General features: G+C 33.7%; 1 protein-coding gene across 8 annotated transcripts in view; it reads left to right on the top strand.

The window, feature by feature from the left end:
* PMS1 (PMS1 homolog 1, mismatch repair system component) overlaps nt 1–1387 on the top strand; it is a 66983-nt gene extending 65596 nt beyond the window's left edge. For 6 of the 8 annotated variants that reach the window (XM_011356133.2, XM_011356107.2, XM_023528870.1 and 3 more), the window contains one exon: nt 1029–1387. In XM_011356133.2, the coding sequence (XP_011354435.1) occupies nt 1029–1193 (165 nt within the window). In that variant the 3' untranslated portion in view covers nt 1194–1387. The remainder of the gene's footprint in view (nt 1–1028) is intronic. The other 2 variants (XM_011356125.2, XM_011356143.2) reach the window with 1 other exon arrangement.
* Nucleotides 1388–22541: the final 21154 nt, after the last annotated feature.

Below are 22541 nucleotides of genomic sequence, written 5' to 3'. Positions count from 1 at the left end.
AATGAGGAGAGATTGTGGAGATTAAAGGTCAAAGTGAAGAAAAAGAAGAGGTTTACTTTGACTAAAGGAGTAGGATGACTGAGAATATAGTAGGAAAGGATGTGTAGTTAGGGAGAACAGTGCTAGAATTCAAGAGCTCTGAGTACAATAGTTTAAAAAAATTAAATCTTAAAAGAAGTCAGCTTTGCTAATACTTTTACCCTCAAACTGTCTTCCCTGTCTCAGAAAGCAGTATTACCATACCACGAATGTGGACATTATCCTTCATTCTGCTTCTCTCATAACCAGTCTATCAGCAAGTCTTGATCTACCTCCAACTCATGTCAGGAGTCTTTATAGCTCCCTCCATCTCCGCTGTTACCACCGTAGGCAAAAACTCACTGAGACTGCATTGATTGCTTCAAACCATGCTTCATGCAGCAGCCAGATGTGAATTGTGAAGAGTGTCAGGCTCCTGCTTAAAAACTCACTGGTTACTTCTATACATTTAGATTAAAACCTATGGCTCACCCTGTCTGAAAGGGCAAGCTGCCCTCTGCCTCACTCCTTCCGTCTTCCTCTCTTTAGTAACTATGCTGTACTTACACTAATCATTTGTTTCTGTCTGTTCCCTCTGCCCAAATGCTTTTCTTTACCCATGATCCTTGTATCTTAGTTCCTTGTTTAAATTGAAGCTTAAATGTTATCCCAAGGAAGCTTTTCCTAACCATACAGTTACTTTCTAGCATGTTACCCAGTTTCATTTTATACATATTACTCTGTGAAATTTTATTTGTCTTTTTATCTGTTTTCTGTTTCTTTGAACTAAAATGTCAATTTCACAAGAGCAGGGATCTTGTCTTGTCCTCCGCTGTATTCCTAGAACCACGACAACAACGACTAGCACATAATTGGTGTTTAACAAGTATCTGTTGTGCGAATGAATAATAAAAATAATATAATCAATTTTCTGACTTCCTTCTTGCCAGGAACAGTATATTTCTGCTTCAGGGTATATCACAGTAAAATGTATGGCCTTCTCTTCACAGGGAGAAGCAGTACGTCTGTCAAGACAGTTACCCATGTACTTGTCAAAGGAGGATGTCCAAGACATTATCAACAGAATGAAGCACCAATTTGGAAATGAAATTAAAGGATGTGTTCATGGTCGCCCATTTTTTCACCATTTAACTCATCTTCCAGAAGCTACATGATTAAATATGTTTAAGAAAATTTGTTACTATTGAAATTGATTTGGTCATAAAATAATATGAGTCAATATTTAAACCCTGTTTGTACTATCATGAGTTAAATGGTTATTTTATAAGTGAAGATTCACTGGCTTGTTTGTATATTAAAACATTTCAAAAACTGTAGAAAACATAAATAAAAGAATATAGGCTGTTAATTCATTTTGTTCTCAAGAAGGAGCCTTTATAACAAATTGGAATATACCTAGAATTCTTGAGTGGTTGATTTACTGGATGCTTTGGACTAAATTGTGTCCCCAAATTTCTATGTTGAAGCCCTAACCCCAATGTGAGGGTATTTGAAGATGGGGCCTTTAGAAGTTAATTAGATTTAGATGAAATCGTGAGAGTGGACCCATCAGTGGCATTAGTACCCATAAAAGAAGAGGTACCAGAGAGTTTGCTCACTTTCCTTTTCACCCACTATCCCACCTGTACCCCAAGTGGGGATAGGGAGAGAAGGTGACGCTCCAGGAAGATAGCCCTCAACAGACACCAACAGTGCTGACACCTTGATCTTGGACTTCTGGCCTCTAGACCTATGAGGAAGTATCCGTTTAAGCCACCAGTCCAAATTTTTTTATGGCAATCTGAGCTAATACACTGGATCAGTCCTATGCGGGGAGAAATCACAGGCGCAGCTGGCATATGTGACAGTAGTTGTCAATCCTTGTTGAAAGGTTGGTGAGACAGGAAGTGGGAGAAAGAAAATGAAGTTCGGAGGAAGAAGAACATAACTTTGCAAATCCAGTCATTTCTCAAGATAACAGTTTAGAAGTTGCTGTCTTTTACATGGAAATTATTAGGCTTTGGGGTTAAAATTTGTTAGCATGGGAAGACCTAGATTTTTAACAAAAATTTTACATTGATTATTCATTGAGCATGTGTCCTCAAAAACCAGCTCCCACAGTGCACCAAAATACTTAGTTTAAAAAATGTCGAAACATGATTTTCAGTGAATGTAGTTTTGTACAAAGACATGCTAGTGGAACAGCGTCTCCACACTTACACCATCTCCCCTATTTCTCAAGGAGAATTTTTAAATTCTTAAGACTCTTGTGTTAAGAGGTACAAATTGTGATACCTGGAATTCTACTTATACCAGGCCTTATTCCTGTCAACATTGTCATGTTTTCTGTCAGCCAAATCTATATTTTTCTCCATTTTCCCCTTTAAAAATTTGGATCCCTTCTCAGACCTTTCTGGGAGTAATCATTTTAAATTTACCCGATATGTTGAGGAAAGAAAGTCATAGAAGATGACAAATTTTGTATCATACGTTTGTACCAGCCCTAAGCAAAATTTTGGTCTTATTTTCTAGCTGATATAGTGTGTTGTTTAAAAGGTCCTACGACAGCCTCAGATGAATAAATTTGTTGCTTTTGCTTTTCAGTTCTGGATCCTGCCAAATCAGGTTAGTAGTAATGATGACAGGTATTCACCTATTTGCTGGATACACTATCCACTTGCCTTGTATGATCTCATTTGATCTTCACGACAAATTTAGGATTGTAAGTACTGTTAAGAGTTATCCTGCAACTCGCATTCTTTATCACATACTGTCTGCAATGAAAAATGGGCCCTAAAGAGTCTTATGGTCAGCATAAGTACTTGGGAAAAAGTATAAAACACTTCCTGATGCCCTTTTAAGGAATGCTAGATCAATTTAGGGCTGTACCATTTTTCTAATGGGAACCTGAGGAAGTAGAGGAGGACGGGGGGTTAGGGAGGTTTGGTTGAGGCTCCGGCTCCTGGCTCCCGAGGGGAGGAGGAACCCTCCCCCCACGGACTGCCCTCTCCATCCCCCACAAGCCCTTGCGCAAGCAGCTGCCCTGCGGGACAAGATGGCTGAAGCGCTGGCGAAGCCCTGGCTTCCAGAAAGGAGGTAAGGGCTGCTGCAGGCGAGGAAGCCAGCTCGAGATTAAGGCCTAGGAGAGGAGATTCTGAGGGAAAGGGAAACCTCACCCCAAAATGCCCATTATCCTCACTGTGTTAGGGCTTGCCCCGGAAGGGGGAGGAGAAGGGCTCAAGGTGTGAATACTGCAAAATGCTCTTGGGATCCCAGCCTAGGCTATGTAGCACAGGAGTGACGCCAGAGCCATGCAGAGGTGAGGTCTCTAGGTCCCTTTTGGCTGGACCTTTGCCTTGAGAGTTGATATGCATGGTCCAGCAATACCTATGAGGTTTCAGATATTGAACGTACTAAAACGTTAGGCCTGGATTCAGAGGGACACATTTTTGTTATTTTCATTGGCTATTTGAGTCTGATTTTACCCAGATTTTGTGGCTGAGATTGTAGATCGCACCCCACTGCAGCCTACATTTCTTAAAATGTAAACATGACCCATTTATGGTGCACCCAAAAGTTTACCCACCTACTTAAAAATTGAAGTTGTAAAGCAAATTAAAATGCCACGAATTATATTAAAGTAGTTAAATGAACCAGACTTGTTCTTGTAATTGGAGCATTCTAGATTGATTCAGGTAAACCACTGCCAAAAAGACTCTAAGTGATCTAATCTGACCAGTTTTACAGATGAGAAAATAGAATCTGGAATGATTAAATGATTTGCCCACAGCTGAGTGCCCATAGCTGCTCTACTATTCTACTAGTTCCACTTCAAATGTTGATATTATCATAAACTAAAAGAAAAGTAAGTACTAAAAGAAAAATCATAAATTTTACTGCAAAGCCAAATTTAAAAAATGACAAGATTGTCAACTTCCTTTCATAAGTATGAATAACCTATAGTTCACTATTATCTTATTCTAGATCTTTGGGTTGATCTAACCTGAACTTAACATTTTTCATCTTAAAAACCTTCATTGTTTCCAGTAACACACCATTGCCCTCTTACCACTTCTGCCTTGAGATTGTTTGCTTGCTTATTTTTTTTATCACACTTTTAATTCCTCCTTAAACTACTATAAGTTAATGTAAAGATCCCTTTCATTTTTAAAATCCTGTCCCAGTGGTTATCTAATTTGAGCCACACTTGAAAAACCACTGTCCTATCCTGTATCAAATATCAAAGTTTCCCTAACAACCTTAAGTTCCAGTTCTTTCAGCTCATATTTTTTTTCTTACTGATTCTTAATAAAATCTATCATCTCAGTAAACAAAAAACAAACAAGCTTAGAAGACTTCACCCTGACTGTACTGTTAGACATTAATTTCTTCATCTCTGAAATGAAGATGTTGAATTTGACCCACAAGTGTGCAGTCATTTCTAATATTCTGTAACTTTGTTTCTTCCTATTTTGTCTTAAATATTTATTATGACCTGAAATGACCTCTTTTCAGTTATCACAACATTACTATGGACAATATTTAAATGCCTCTGAGTTAGCCCACTTTTTTTTCATGAAATCTTCTAAACTAGTCAAGGGGAAAGTAGATTTCCTCTACCCTACTCAAATTGGACTTGAAATCACTAACAGTCTCTTCCATCTCCACTTTAGTTGTATATTTATTCCTTTGTTTATTCAGTAACATTTATTGAATGTCACAGTGACAAACACAATACAGAGAGAGAAGACATTCCTTGCCATCCAGAAAAGAAAAACTATTGCAATGTAATATTGCCACCATTGGGGCCCATCAGAGTTGGTGTCACCCCAAAGGCAGGGGCAGGGAGAGAGATAACGACAGTGCAGAAGTGTAGTTAGCATTTTCCCTTGGTTCTTCCTAAAGTGATGCAGTGAAGAATCACAGGTCATTGAGATTTAATAGTTTTATTAAAAGTATATTTTAAAGAATGCCCCAAGGAGGCACATGGAGAAAGACAAAGCATACCCTAAGGTGGCACATTGTCCCAGCACTGCAGCCAACACAAAGGGGCCAAAAGGGCCACGAAGGGCAAAAAGGCCTCAAAAGGCCACCAAAAAGAAGAGTACCCAGAAGTGGGAATGTCTGCCTTATATTTGAGCTGTGATGGGTGGTTCCAAAGGCATTCCTAGTGATTGGCAAGTGAGGTCATTTTGATTGACACTTGGCTGCTATATAACTCCTTTCTAGCGCACATGTGCTTACCCAGAATACCGTCTATTATAATTAGATTCATGAACTTCCAGGCATAAACATAGTATTATAATGAAGCTCAAATTGTAGGCAAATTAGGGTAGTATCTTCTGCTCAGGCATCTGTAGCCGGATTAGGCCACCTGAGACTATGACCCTTTCATCCTTTGTCTCTGGGGATGCAGGAGGAATTCTCTAACTACCAATAGGGTGTTCTTTGGGCGGTCTCTGGGCTGGGCCCCTATTCCTTTGTTTCCCTTGTCACTCATGTCTGACTACCTAACAATATGATAAGTATTATGAAGATATATAGTATGTACTGTGTAAGCATGGAGAGCTACCCACTCCCAACTTGGAGAAACCTATGGAAGAAGCTAGTGAGCTGAATCTTAAGGTTGGTAAGGAATTATCTGGGAGAAGAAAAAAAGGGCGAGGCAGAGAAAACAGCATTTGCCAGTGCATTGGTGAGTGCAAGGAATTCTGTATCACTAGATCTTGAGGAATAAATGGATTGGAATTCTCTAACTACCAATAGGGTGTTCTTTGGGCGGTCTCTGGGCTGGGCCCCTATTCCTTTGTTTCCCCTGTCACTCATGTCTGACTACCTAACAATATGATAAATATTATGAAGATATATAGAGAATTCCTCCTGCATCCCCAGAGACAAAGGATGAAAGGCATTTTAATTATGTTTTGTAATTTAGATCATAGAAATGCATCACAAGTTAAGAAATAGACAAGAGATGGTAAATGGATTGAACAAATTTTTGGAAGAAAGTGGTATATTTTCAAAAGTTAATTTACTATTATTTCCTTAAAATTGACTTTTATTTTAAAATTTGCTTTTATTTTATCTAAAAACATTGATAAATTACAGCAAGTTAACTTGCAAGACAGACTATTCTCCCCCAAAATATAGATGGTCCTTGACTTATGATGGTTCAACTTAAGCAATACACATTCAGTAAAAACCATATTTTTAAATTTTGAATTTTGATCTTTTCCTGGGCTAGTGTTATGTGATATGCTATGCGATACACTCTCATGATGTTGGGCAGCAGCAGCTCCCACTCAGGCCCACAGTCATGAGAGTAAACAACCGATACTTTACAGTGTACTGTGTTGCCAGCATTTTTTGGATATTGTGTTCTGAGCACATTTAAGATCAGCGAAGCTAAGCTGTAATGTTCAGTAGTTTATATATAGTAAATGCATTTCGACTTAAGATATTTCCAACTTGTGATGAGTTTATCAGGACGTAACTCCATCATAAGTCAAGGAGCATCTGTATATTTTAAGTAACTCACTAATAATAATAATAATAATAATAAATGTTTCTTGTGCCTTTACATTTAAATAGATAATGTATATAAAGTACTTATTATCTATTTTGAAGTTGTTTGCATTTTTTTGGTCTTTTTTCCTTAGCTTTCCTAGTCATATAGAAAACTGTTATAGATCATTTTCCCACCTACATAGTGATGATCCTTAATGTCCCAGATAAAAATAAGATTTTCCCTCCACGCATGCAGTTTGTAACTTGTCAAAGATTTTATAGAAGCAGTAAAGTTTTAGCCATTTTCCCACTTAAAACCAAAATAAAATGTGCAATCCTCTCTGCCCCCAAAGTTGAAAGAAGAGTGCTTCATGTTTTCTAGGTTTCTTCAGATGACGACATTGAGGATACTCTGTGCATACTAGTATGTGAATATGGCCTAAGTCAGCACTTCTCAAACTTCAACACGTGTATGAGTCTCCTGACGTCCTGTTAAAATTCGTGTCTGATTCAGTAGTCTGGGTTAGAGTCTGATATTTTGCATTTCTGACAAGGTAATGCTTATGCTCCTAATTCAAATGCCACACTTGGGTTAATGAGAGCACACATAATCCTTTGGCCAAATGCTAGGTTCTTGAAATAGAATGCAGATACATTTTTAATCTAAACATATGCTAAAATTCAAATAATCAGAATTATGAGTCTTTATGGTTCTCTATTCTCTTTGGGAAGTCAGATTTAGGTTGTCTTTTGGGACATCATTCTTTTTTCAAGAAGTTCAGTTTATATAGTCTGAAAAATGTTACCAAGGTAGCTGGATTTAAAATGGCCACCATTAATTCTTTCTTTCTTATACACACATTCCTCCATTAAGAGGTGGTGTCTAGTCTTTCACTATTTTGCATCTAGGCTAGTTTATGATTACTTTGACCATTAGATTATAACAGAAGTAGTTCTGCATGTCTTCCAAGGCAAAATTGTAGAGCCTTGCAGCTTTCCTTCTGTCTATCTTGAAACAGTTTCTCTGAGAAAGTCAGTCACCTCATAAGAAGTCAGTCTCCCCTGAGTCTGCCATTCTATAAGAAAATAGAAGCTAGCTAGGTAAAGAGGCCATGTGGAGAAAGAGATGCTTGGCTAGTGGGTTCCCAGTTATTCAGCCATACTATCTCAAGTGCCAGACATTGAGTTCAGACACTTTTCAATGAATCCTCAACTGCCATCTGATTACAACTGTATGAGGTACCTTGAGAGAGAACCACCCAGGAAGCTCATCGAGCCCTAGTACCATGAAAAATAAATTGTTAAACCACTGAGTTTTGAGATGGTTTGTTATACAGAGATAGATAAACAGAACATTTATATTATGCTAACTTGACTTTTATTACTGAATGTTATGTCGATCTTCCAGAAAATGATCAATATAAGGGTTGCACATTTATCTGAAATTTTGATACGAATAATGTTATAGCCTTGTTTTTTTAAAAATATAAATTTACTCTTGTAATATCTAGCTTTTTTTTTTCCATTAAAATGTTCTAGAATTAAATAACTTGTAATCGAGTCATGTTTTATGACCATGCCTTTGAGATTGAGGATTATACTACTTTTGAGGATTATTTATTTGTACATTTGATTTGCAGCTCTTTCACATTATCACTAGAATTTTCCATTATCACCCATTCATGCTGCCACCTACCATGATATCAAACTATGAATGAGATAGAGATTGATATTTTTTTATTGAATGTTAATTTTTCTTTTACTTTTGATTCATGCCATGATTTGTCTAAATATTGTTCCCACAATAGTTTCTTAAGGGTGCTCCTTTGAGCTTTACTTCTTTCATAAAGAGTGATTTTAGTAACATTTTAATACTTAATCATTCATTCAGTTTTTACCAGACATCTATCAAAAACACACTAAGGGACTCAAGACACAGGATTCAAAATTAAATGAAACATAATTCTTTCCCTCAGGAAGATTTTAGTCTATTAAAAGAGAATAGTCCACAAATAACCTTATTAGAACCAATGCTGAGTGAGAGGAATAAAAATTCAGAGAAGGTCCAGAATAAATAAAAATCACATTAGCAAGGATGATAGTTTCATGAAGACAATTGCTTTTGAGCTGGGCTGTGCAGATGCACAGGGTTTCATGTTTGCATATTTGTTCATTAGAAATTAGAGAAAACATTCTAAGGATGACATGGGAAATAAAAGGATGAAGATATTAGAGATGAATATGTTGAGAATGATGCCTTAGAAAGATTAACTGTGGCAGCCAGGTGTAATATTCTTTGTGAGAGAAAGATCTAGAGACGAGCCTATTGTAGTAGTAAGAACACGAATATTCCATGAATTAAGACAATGACCCTGGAAATTGAAAGGAGAAAAAGATGAATGAAGATACACTCAACAGAACTTAGTGCCTAAATAAGACACATGTATATATATAAAGGGCTTAGAATATAGATATACACCCTCACTTAAAGAACTTGTATATATGTATCTCTCTACATATAAATATGTCTATATATTCATATATATGTGTATATATAGATATATATATGCATACTCACTTAAAGAAATAGGCATTGCCTGAATTTTAAGTTTTAAGTATAGCATATAGGTGACTTGAAATGAAAAGGAGAGCTGCTAAAAAAATAATTTCTCACAAACGTATTTTCCCATTTATTTCCATCTTTTCTGTCATATGCCATTATATATACCTCATTTTATGTATTGTCTTTCCCATCTTACTTTCTTGTATGCCCACATACTTCTCTATTTACATTTTTCAGTCTTGGTATATGCTTTTAGAACATAACCATCTGTATACATACAATCACTATTATACAATCCACTCAGTCTCCCAGGTCAGGAATATGAGATTTTAACATCTCCTTGATGATCTTGTCAGTTCTACTTCCTAAAATCTCTTAAGTCACTTTTCTTCTAATTTCCAATGCTACTGTCCTAGTTCAAACTCATCACTTCTGGCTTCAACCATTTTAAAAAATGTATAGTCTCTTTTCCTTAGTCCTGCCCACTTCTTGTCCATGTTTCCTGTTGCTATCAAAGAATTTTTCTCAAATGTAAACCTCAAATCACTCTCTTGCTTATAATCATTGTTATAAGTTTCTTAGCATGATATATTTGTAGTCTGGCCACTATAAATATTTTCAGCTCCTTTTCCAATAATTTTTTCTCTGCTACCCTGAACTTTGACATGATAAAATGCTTGAAGTTTTGTAAAATAACCTGTGTTTTTTCTGCTTACCTACGTTCCTCTCTTTAGAATATCTGTCTCTAATTTCCCACTACCTGATTTCCCCAGCTCTACCCCACCTCAGTCAAGGACTACCCATCAAACATTTACTTGTCTTACAAGACTCAGAATTAATATAAATTCTTGATAATTAATTCTTGATCTCTCTGAGCAAATTGAGCACCCTGTCCTCAGTGTGTTTCCATAGCATCTTGTACAGATGTTTACCACTCATGCCACCTCATTTATTGTCATATTATACACTTCTTCATATGTATAGCTTCTGTCTCTGAATATGTATCTTCTTTTTTACATGGCCATAATTTTTTCTGCAATATAAAAGTATATAAATAGATTTCTAAATATGTCAATATTATTTATTACATATATTGGAATTACTAAAGGAAATTTATGAATTCATTTGACAGGTATTTGTCAAGGGCTTTTGTATACCATGGGCATGCTAGATGCTGATGAAATAGCAGAGAACAAAGCACACCAAAGTTCTAGTCTTCATAGACCTTACATTCTATGCTGAATGATTGTATTAGTTTATGTTAACTTCCTAAACTCACTTCTTCAAATACAGAAAATATCCATTCATGAAGCACAGTCTAACCTCTTTCCTGAGGTCATTTACTTATGTTACTCTAAATATTAATCTGAATGATATTCTAAATCGTGTAAGCACACCTCAGAAAGTATCTCTCAGGAGTATCTCAGAAATAACAGATGAAGAAGTTAGGATTAAATTACCTAAGAAATTTGACAACTTTTAGGGACTAAATGACAAAAAAAGTAAAATGTTTATTAATAATTTATTATAAAATACTTTTTTATAAGAATTTAAGCTACTGTCCTGACATTTTTCTTAGGACTCCCAAATGCCTTAATTTCATGTGTTTAGTTTTAGTATTTCTAAGTATTATTTTATGTGTCACAAAATGAGAACAGTCTTAAGCCAGCTATACAGTTAGCTTGGTGGCACCTTAGGGAGGCTGCTAGGAATTTTCCTGAATTTTATATTTATTTATAAACTATTCAAACAGACAGAAAATAATAGACTCCTTTGTGCTCATCACCTAGATTTAATAAAATTAGCCATATTTTCTTTAGATCCAAGGAGCTAAAGTGTGATCCATGGCTTAGCAGTATTAGCATCACTTTGGAGTTTGCTAGAGATGCAGAATCTCAACACCCTCCTATCATCCTCAATCCTATTGAATCCAAATTTGAATTTTAATAAAATTCGCAAGTTATTTGAAATTTTGCTGTAAATTTTTTTAACAGAAAGATATATATCCAGCTAAATATTCTCCCATCCTATTTACTTCTTTCCCTTACAAGAGGTAATATCTATGTTAAAGTTTATATGTATCCTTCCTGTTCATATTTTTATGTTTTTATCACATAGGTTTGTATCCCTGATTACACATCCATGCATGCTCACTGTTTTAAAACTTTATATAAGTCCAGGCATTTTTCTGCAGCTTTTTTCACTGAACAGTGTTTTTGAGTTTTATCCATGTTTTGGTATCGTAATCAGGAAATATTTACTTGCCTCAGAGTTACCAAGATTTTTTCTCACATTTTCATTTAACATTTTTTACCACTTTCTTTTCATATTTGTCGGAGGCACAGGACAATTAAGAAGATGATTTTATTCAGGTTATTGCAATAGAACATTTATTAATGAGGAATATCTCAAAGTAAAATAAGAGGACTTGGGATTTTATAAAGACAGTTAAAACAGAGAAGTCATAATCATTGAGGAAGGGTGGAGGTGGGTCATACAGAGGAGCATGTGAGAGCAGGGTAGCCTTTTGTAGTTAATCAGTTCGAGAGACACAAAAGGGTGGAGAGATTTCTCAACTATTCCTTTCAGGGAACACAGGGCTCATACAATCACATTTAAGAATTGTAATTTAAGAATTAAATTCATCTAGAATTGATTTTGTATATATTCAGATAGTTCTCTTTTTATCATATGGACAGTCACTTTTCAATTATCCTAATGATATTTATTGTTATGAAGGTTCATTCTTCCTCCACTAGTTTCTGAATTTTCTGTTCTCTTTCATCGGTCTGTTTGCCTAACTCAGAGCTAATATATAGTTTTTAATTATTATAGCCTTATAAAATCTGTTCTAAATGTGCTTGAAAGGAGTTATTGGGTGCAGTGTTACACACACACACACACAGACACACACACCACCTTCAGGTTTGTTCATTGGGTTCTTAACACAAACATGCATGAATTTTTTTGTTTATTAGTTATTGAATACTACCATGATTGAAGGAGGATGTTAAAATATTCCACTGTGATTGTGGTTGTTTTTTCTTCTGGTTCTGTTCACTTTTGCTGTGTATATTTCTAGGCTATGTTATTAGGTGCATTCAAGTTTAGGAATGTTTTCTCTTGCTGATTAAAATCTTATGTAATAACTCTCCTTATAGCTAGAAACAGATTTTGCCTTCAAATCTATTTCATTTGATATTAGTATAACTACAGCAGCTTTCTGTTTTGTTAATATTTGTGGAGGTTTTCATCTTTTTTATTTGAACCAAAATCCAGGTGTACAACTGGATTTTTGTTAAGTCTGATCTTTTAATTGCAATACTTTGTCCATTATTACTTACAGTAATTACTGATATATTTAGCTTATGTGGCATTATATTATTTTTCCCATCTTATTTTTTTCATTTTCTAGTTGTCCTGCTTTTTTCCTGTTTTGTTTCTCCCTCCCTCTCTCTCTCTCTCTCTCTCTCTCTCTCTCTCTCTCTCTCAACTTCTATAGATTAATTGAAGTATTCTGGTTTTTTTCCTTTTCCAATGGATTGTTTTTGTTCGTTTGTTTTTGTCCCTGTGCTAATGTGAAAGTTATACTCTGTTTCTTTGTTGGTTTTTTTCCCTCCCAAAGTACCTAGGGACTATCCACATTTAGATGTCTTAGTAAGGTACATAGTAAGCCATATGTACCGATGACTTGGAACAGAGGATAGAGCTGAAAAATACAAGCTTGAAATAACAGTTGTATAGATGAAGCCTATTAAGAGGGAGAAAATTTAGAATTTAAATTTATTTAGAAATTTATTTAGAAAATAAGAAAGGAATAGGATGAGTCCATAGAGGTTATTGAAAAGAGGTAGCCAAAGAAATGTTACAGAGGCAGGAGAAATAAACAGCAGTCTCAGAATCCAAGGGAAATGATAATTTTAAGAAGGAGGGAAAAATCAGTATTAAATGCTTAAGAGAGGTCAAGTTAGACAAGGATTGCAAAATATCTTTTACTTTTAGGATTTCAGAGATCATTGATGACCTTAGCAGGAGAACTTTCAGTAGAGTAGAAAGAACAGATATTTTATTATAGGAGTTTGGCAAGTTTATGAGAAAGAGAGGACTATACACATGAAGCATAACATGTTGAGTATAGAGTGTGTTAGTAAAGAGAGATGAAACCAAGTGATAATTTTTGTTTCAAACATGTAAAAAATCTCTTTAAATATGTTTTTACATCTAAGTAAGAGGCATAGAGTAGAATGGATGAGGGTGCAGAAGACAGGGAATCATTAACAGAATGAGAGATGGAATCCAGCAAAGCGGGAGGAAGTAAAGATATGGGCTGATGCATGGTATAGAGTCTTAAAGACCATTTTCTATTTGAGGTCAAGTATATACCTTAGCTTTGCTTAATTGAAGAGTGTTGTTCATCATACAGTGCTTTTACTTTGGGAGAACATTTAATTGATGGTAGATGAAGGACAGATTTCAGCTTCTTTCCCTCATTTTCCTCATGTCTTTTCAGCTTCTTTAGAGTACTTTCTTTTCAACTACTCCTTGCTTGTGAGGAATGGAATCGTCCCTTTAGACCTTAATCATGTAGGGTTCCAAGAAATTTGGATGTTCTCAATTACACTCTGATTTAGTGTGCCCAGATATCCATGAACATGAAACCTACAGTGATTCTAGGTGATGCCATTTCTTGATTTTTCTTTGTAGAGCACTAGGGCTTATCAGATATAAAACCCTGCTTCTGGAGGCATGAAGATTAGGCTGAGCTGCCAGTGTTTTATTGTCATGGATGTTCTGAGCTTTACTTGAAGAGCAAATTCAAAGAATTTAAAGGATCTGTAGTGTATCTACATTATATCTATAGTATCAAATTTGCATGTTTGTTCTATTCCAATTTGAATTTTTTTTTATATAGCAAGAAGAAGCAAAGTAGAAGCTGATCTGTATTATTTTGTCTCTATCAACTTCCTGAGAGTTATATATCATTTAAAAAAAATAGGCCTTTTTGTTCATCTTCTTGCTCTAAGCATATCTAAAAAGTTTCTTACATTGCCTCAAGTATTTTTCATAAGCCAGTTCTAATTCTGGGCTAACTTCGACTTTTATAGATTAGTAATATTGGTGTAGCTCTGAGCAGTTTATAAAGCACTTTCTTATGTATCAGATTAATCATTTTGTTTCGTGTTCATTGTTATGTGATTTTCTGTATTTTATATAGATTCTTGGAAAATATTAACTCATAGGTTGCCTAAGCTACATTATTATTTTAATTGAGATAATTGGTAACTATTGTCAGAAATGGGATAATAATGATCTTTCAGACTCTACTCTTTTTTAATCTATAGTCTCTTTGAGGTTCTTCGACCGTGGATTCAAATCTGTTTCTATAATAATTTTGAAATATTTTTGTACTGTCCAAACAGTGTGCATGTGTGTTTTTCTTTGCTTGGCTATTGTCTTTTCTCATTACTGTTATCTATGAGTCTTCTGTCCCTCTTCTGGTGATCATTTTCTTTCTCTTCTCTCCTTTATAACTTGTTATCCTAAGAACATTATCTATATTTTCTTCTCTACTTTTACCTCCAGTTTTATTTTTAAGTTTAATTTATGAATTAAAAAGTTTTCAATTTATTTTAGAAATAGAAAAAAATTTTAAAGGAAAAAATTATCTAAATTCCCAATTAGATCCAAATTCTATCCTTTTAGGTGTTTTTCTATGCACATATTGCAGTATTCATATACTTAGGATAGTGTTAAATATACTGATTTATATCTTGCTTTTCTTATCAGTAATCATGAGTGTATTTTCATGTCAGTAAATATAGATTTGAATTATCATTTTAATCGTAGCATAGTATATTATTATATAGATTTGCTAGAATGTGTTTAAAGAGTATTGAATTGTTACAGTTTAGTTTGCTTCCAATTATTTCTCCCCGATATAAACAATGTGACCTGCAAACTTATTTTTACAAAAATATATGCCTATTTGTTTATTTGCTTAGAATAAATTCATAAGACGTGAAATATTTGGACCTAAGAATATGACTTTTTTAAAAGATGTTTTACACATCACCACATTTATCCCCTAAAAGGATAGTAGTAGTTAACTCTCACGTCAACAATAATTGTCATTGGAAATTTTACCACACTTCTGCCAACACTAGCTGTCTTTGCTCATCAGGCAAGTAATTTATTTTAATATGCATTTTATTGATTCCTAGTGAATATGAAAATATTTTCATGTTAATTGGTCATTTTGTTTCTTCTCTTACAAATGCCCTTTTCTGTTCTTTACCAATTTTTTTTCTATTTAGAGTGTCAGTAGTTTTATTACTTGTAAGAACTGTGCTAGAGAGAGTAAAGCTTTGTTCTATATACTGAAAAAAAATTACTGGTTTATTACGTGTATTTAACTTGGTGGTGGTGTATTTTGCCATGCAGATGTTTTTGATTTTTATGTATCCAAATATATTAGAAGTTTATGTTTTGTTCTTGGTATCCTTAAAATAGGCATAACTCAAAATTATATAAATGTATATTTATGTTTTCTTCTTGTACTTTTAAAATGTTAATAAAAATATTTAATTTATATGGAAATTTACTTGGTAGAAGAAGTGACATGGGTATATATCTACCTTTTATTTCTAAAATGTTAGCCAATTGTCTCTCAAACTTAATAATTCACCTTTACCTGAAATGCTACCTTCATCATATGCTGAAGTATTATATACACTCAAGGATATTAATCTGTGTCCTTGACTAAGTTACTTAACTTCTACACTTTTCTTACCTCATCTGTAAAATGGAGATCAACTTATAAGTTTATTTCAGGTACTAAATATGAGTCATTAAATGCAATGTAAATATGAATAAAACATATTTAATACAATGATTGACCCATAGTATATGCCTGATGAATGAGTTATTGTTGTTTGTTTTTGTTATTAACATTAAGTCTCTATTTTGTTATCAGAACCATACTTTTTATAATTATTGCTATATAAATTTTAATATCCAATAGGGTAGATTTTCCATTCATATGGAAAGTTTGAAGACTAAGAGATTGTATTCATCTTCATCTATTAAAATGTTTTCTATCTTTACTGTTTATTACCTACAAGTTATATAGATATCTGAGGCTTTAAATATCATCCTTTTTGTTCGTTTGTTTTTAAATCTCATTCTTAATTATCTTATCTATGGTTTTTTTCCTGAGATTTATTACTAGGTATATTATCTTTAGTTATCTTTTGTTTCCAATGCTACAGTTTTTTAAACTTATAAAATATTCTATTTATTTTATATTTTCAGAGGCTTAATAAGAGAATTACGAAGTTTGTTGTAATTACAAATGAAGACTTCAGAAAACCACCAGGAAATTATTGGTAATTTCTGCTTTTCTAATTTAAAAAATCTTTTAAAAAATTTTAGATGTAAAATTCAAAATATTTTCTATATTAGTTGCACGATTAGAAATTTCTCGTAGAGCTTTTCTTATTTCTTTCTTCCATAAAGCTTAGGATTCAGTATGTCAACTGATATGTACTGTCACTGTAAAAAATAGTGCATGAGTGCTTATAAATATGCTGTTAAAATAAACGTGTAGGGCATAGACAGTGTAAGTAATAGAACTCAGAATTAACCTTTTTTTTTTTTTATCAGCTATGAAAAACCCATACTTCAGTGTTTAACTTTGGCTATCTTTTTTTCATAACTAAAATTTTTTTATTTGAATTAGCCAATAGGGAAGAACGGTAATAGAAATCAGTTTTATGTACAACTTGGCAGCACATATTTTCCCCCTTTTATTGTTCAAGTGCATTAAATAAAAATGATTCTTTATTAATGATCTCTTAAAGAGATGATGAGATAAACTAAAGAGAAAGAAACTAACAATTGAGAGATGAGGAAGGAAAGAAATAATATAGATTAACAGGCTAGATACTAGAAGATATTTTAAAATAGATTTTTTTGAGGATTTTAAATATAAGAAAAATCGAAAGTGTAAACTGCAAAAGAAACATTTATAAATGGAATATCAGAGTAAAAGTTAAGCAAGAGAGTTATATCTTTCCTATAACTAAGCATTCTACTGAATAGTTTTCCTTGAAAGATAGAAAAACTTTAAATATTGAATATGTTATTCAGCTTAATTTTAATTGTGGTAGGAGATTGTATGTTGATAAAATTAATCTAAAATAATATGAACAATATGAAAAATAACATGTTTGCATGTACATAAAGTAACTATATTAAACATACTTATTAATTAAATTCATAATCACTGTGCTTAGCTGAATTATTATTAAAATATTGCATAAAAACTTATATTCATAATGATGAATCTTAGAGCAAGGCAAGATTTTGAAGAGGTGTTTTAATCAGTTAAAGAAGATTAATTTTATATTATGTTTGTTTTAAGTATAATCTTATTCATTATATTTAGTTCTTTGAGAATCAGTAGTCAACATTATCATCACCATTAGAGTCGGTAAATTTTTGAATACCTTTTATAAGTAAACATTAAGTTAATTCAAATTATTAGGGCATGCTAAATTGGAAAAAGGAATAGTGCATTGCCTATAAAGATGAGCTTCAGATAAGGTCGTGAGACAGATTATGTATATGACTTTTAGAAAATAAACCTGGCATTTTATAGTCATTCTTTATGTGCAAAAAATTTTAATTTATAAGTATTAAGAGGGAGTGATTATTTAAAAGATTATTCAAAATTTGCTTTCTTTGATTTCTATACAACTTTTTAGGAACTCTTCTATAGCTTAAAATAACTTTAACTATACATGTCGATTGAATAGGATTAGTGTCTACATTAGGAAATACAATGAGCTAATCAATAATTCTGCTGCCTTACATTTATATAGTGCCATTATAAACATTTTTATGTAATCCTCACAGAAATATTATAGGTCATTACTTTGTTTTGCAAATGAAGCGCAACATATTTAAGTGACTAACCCAAAATTTGCCCCTGGTAAATCTCTTTACTCTTGGTTCACTTCTCTTCCTACCATGCAAGCTTTCTGCATTTGCTTACAAAATTATGATTCCTTTTTTACTTTGTTATAAAGACAAATTATTTGTTTCTTTTAGTTATCTCTGAATATATTAAAGTTGTTAACACAGCATGGGAAAAGATTACCTAACTGGATTCCTTAATATGAAATGCAAAAACAATTCTCTAGGTAGTCATCCTGGCGATGCTGAAGAGAGAACCTCTTTTTTTAAAGTCACTTTAAAAGGAAGGAATGATTTTGCTAAACTTTGTGCAATTATTAACATTAGTGGACTTCGGTCTTTAATCCTTACATTTGTACAACCAACCTTGAAAGAAAATATGGCACAGAAGAGATGATTTTGTATACTATGAAGAACACTATTTAGAGTGAAAGACTTATGTTCAGACTGACTTTGGTAATTGCTAGTTCAGTGACCTTTGGAAAGTCATTTATCCCTTTTGAACTTTAGTTTCTCACTTTAAAAATAGAGAAAAGAAGTTCTTAGTTACTTCTCCTCTTTCATTTCTGATTTTATTTTTTGGGGGTCCTCTTTTTTTCTTGAGTCTGTTTAAGGATTTATCAATTTTATTTATCCTTTCAAAGAACCAGTTCTTGGTTTCATTAATCTTTTGTATTATTTTTCTAGACTCTATTTCTTTTATTTCTGTTCTGATCTTTATTATTTCCTTCCTTCTACTCTGGGCTTTGTTTGCTGTTTTTTTTTTTTTTTCTAGTTCTTTTAAGTGTAAGGTTAGATTGTTTATTTGAGCTTTTTCTCATTTCTTGAGGTAGGCCTGTATTGCTATGAATTTCCCTCTTAGGTTGGTTTTCTCTGTGTCCCATAGATTTTGAGTCATTGTATTTTCATTTTCATTTGTCTCTAGGTATCTTTTGATTTCTTCCTTGATCTCATCATTAACCTATTCATTGTTTAGTACCATGTTATTTAGCCTCCATGTGTTTGTGTTTTTCTCGTTTTTTTCTTGTAGTTGATTTCTGGTTTCATACCATTGTGATCTGAGAAGACACTTGATATGATTTCAGTTATCTTAAATTTACTGACATTTGTTTTGTTGCCCAAAATCATAAAACTTCTAAAGAAAACATAGGCAGAAACTTTCTGATATTGCTGCTAGTAATTTCTTTTCAGAAATAGTGTATCAAGCAAGGGAAATAAAAGAAAAAATAAACAAATGGGACTACATTAAATTAAAATGTTTTTTGCACAGCAAAGGAAACCAACGACAAAATGAAAAGACAACCTACTAGACAGTAGAAGATATTCGCATATGATAAATCTGATAATGAAGATGGGACTCCCGTAGTGGAGGCTATGAGTGGTAGAGGCCTTATAGCATCCCCAGCTCACTTTTCTTTGCCCTATAGCTTAACAATAGATTGTCCCCTTTGGCTTGACCCAGAGCTTGGACAATTCCCTGCCATAGAAAGTTGCCCTGAAATTTATGGTTAATGCCCTGTGCTTACTGATCACAATCTTATGGTCTAGCATTCTTTCCAGACTACTCCCGTTTTTGTTTCTGGGTTGCTAATGCTACTGGAGGACCACGTTGCCAGAGAGAGAGGGCCCCTTGAAGCACAACACACGCCCCTGGAGTCGTCGCACAGCCTCTGGAATAATGCCCAGATTTTCCCTTAAGTCCCCTGAGCCAGAATGAGAAGGAAGTCAGTTTTTAAGGGTGCTTACTTGCTGCCTTCCTGTATCACTGGTGCTCTGACAATAAATGCTTATTCTAAATATCCCAACTCCTGTGTCGGTCTATTGGCTGAGTGGCACAGGCAGCATGAACCCTGGACTCAGTTGCCCTCTCGTTACAAAAAGGGGTTAATATCCAAAATTTATAAAGAACTCATACAATTCAATAACAGAAAAACAATTCAATTTAAAAAATGAAAAAAAGACCTGAATATATATTTCTCCAAAGAGGACATACAGATGGCCAATAGACATATGAAAAGATGCTCAAGATCACTAATCAGAGAAATGCAAATTAAAACCACAATGAGATATCACTTCACACCTGTCAGAATGGTTATCATCAATAAATCAAGAAACAAGTGTTGGCGAGGATGTGGAGAAAAGGGAACCCTTGTACATTACTGGGATTGCAAATTGGTACAGCCACTGTGGAAAACAGTCTGGAGTTTCCTAAAAAAATCAAAAATGGATCTACCTTTTGACTCAGCAATTGCACTTCTGGGTATTTATCCAAAGAAAACTAAAACACTAATTCATAAGGATCTGTGCACCCCTGTATTCACTGCAGTGCTGTTCACAATAGCCAAAACATGGAAGCAACCTAAATGTCCATCAACAGATGATTGGATAAAGAAGTTATGTTTCGTATATATAATGAAATATTATTCATCCATAAAAAAAAAAATTAAATCCTACCATTTGCAATCGCATGGATAGACCTAGAGGTTATTATGCTGAGCAAAATAAGTCAGAGAAAGATAAATACCATATAATTTCACTTATATGTGGAATCTAAGGAACAAGAAGAACAAACTAATCAAAAACAGACTCACACATATGGAGGACAATCTAGTGACGGCCAAAGGGGAGGGGAATTGCGGGGCTTGGAGAATGCGGTGAGGGGTTAAAGAAGTACAAATTAGTAGTTGATAGATAGTCACGGGAATGGGAAGCACAGCATAAAGAATGTAGTCAGCTGTAATGTAATGGCTGTGTGTAGAGACAGATGGATAATAGAGTAATCAGGGGGATTGTTTCATAAACTTTAAATTTCTACCCCATGTACTGTATACTTGAAACTAATAATTTTAAAAACGCTTTAAAAAAAAGAAAAAACAGAAAAGATACCGTTATCTGACAGGATTATTCAGATGAAACAAAATCATACATGTCAAAGAACTATGTAATTATTTTCACTTACTACTACTAAAAGGATACATATTTATGTATCTCTGTCACTTTTCTATCCAAAAGAGAAGGATAAGGTTTAGTCCTCACTGATTCTAAAAGTCTATCACCAATAAGTAAGATCTAAAAATAAATACTTATTTTTTTAAAATTTCCACCTAAAAGAAAACCTGATAAAGTCTTTGTTAAGAAAAGATACATCTTGTAATACAGGTATTTCACAATTTATTTGTTCTCAGAATAGGTGAATTTTCAGTCTTTTGAAACTAGGGATAGCTGCAATTGTATTTCCTAAGAAGCTGATGCTTTAGTTGCAAGACAGAGTCCCTGATTTCCATTGGTATAAAGTTGCGTAGAGAAACATTTTGAACTTTAGACAGCCTTCATTATTTTATTGTAAAGATGTGAAAATAAGGAAGTTTACTTCAGTCAGGGGCTGACTAAATAAAGAATATAGTTCGAAGTAGGTAATCGAGACAAGACTGATATTCATAATTTCCCTATCTGCCACAAACATGAAAATCTGAACCTCATTATAGGAGAAATCTGTAGCAGATGAGATAGTTTTGGATTCATTCAGTGAAAGGAAATTTTTATCCTTTGTCTTCAATGTCTACAGGCTATACAATTACCTTAAATCCTTGGCCACTAATGTAAGTTTTAGGTATTTATTATGTTAAACAGTGCTTCATCCTCCAATATGTAGTCAGTTGTTGATTATCTGTTAAATTGAGTCAGTACTGCATATGAATTTCCAAGCTCTCATCACCAGTGGGAAACTGTGCTTTAATAACTTTCATTCAGCATCTACTTGAACAAAAGGAGGCTTAAGAATGCCTCACTAGCATTTACATTTAACTTTAGGAAGAGAGTTTTTTACAGCAATATTTGAAAAATTCTTTCCAATATTTTGGAGGACTTTATGCAGGCAGATGCCCTGAGGAAGGAAGGTGGCAATTTGGTTTACCTTTTACATTAATTTTGAAGTAATATATAAATATTAAATTTATATTGAATTTCTCATGTACACGTGGTACTGAACTGTATACATCTTGTATTTCCAAATATGTTAATTATACATACACTAAAATGCACAGGAAAAGACTAGAATGAATTACACTAAAGTTTTAATAGCTGCCATCATCTCTCACCTGGATTATTAAAACAGCTTCCTAACCTCTTAATTCCACTTCTGCTTCCTTATAGCCTATTCTCCACATAGCAACCAGAGCAACTTTTTAATTACAGAAATTATTTTGTCTTTTTTTTGCACAGAACTTCCAGTGCCTTTGTCAGAGTAAAATCTGTAGTAAGTAGCCTTCACTATGGCCTACAATGTCTTACATTATGTATGCCTCCCATCCTCAACTTTCATTTTCTATGTGATTTTCATACTCTGTCTCTGATTCCATGATTGATTCCTCTAGTCATTTTGCCCCTTGAGTGTTCCTTCAGAGTGTCAAGCATGCTGTTTTCTCAGGGTATTTCCACTTGCATTTCTTTCTAGAATGCTCTTTCTCCAGATATCTGT

This window comes from Pteropus vampyrus, unplaced genomic scaffold (assembly GCF_000151845.1).
Source record: "Pteropus vampyrus isolate Shadow unplaced genomic scaffold, Pvam_2.0 Scaffold2, whole genome shotgun sequence".
NCBI classification, from domain to species: domain Eukaryota; kingdom Metazoa; phylum Chordata; class Mammalia; order Chiroptera; family Pteropodidae; genus Pteropus; species Pteropus vampyrus.
This window is presented reverse-complemented; position numbering and strand designations above follow the sequence as displayed.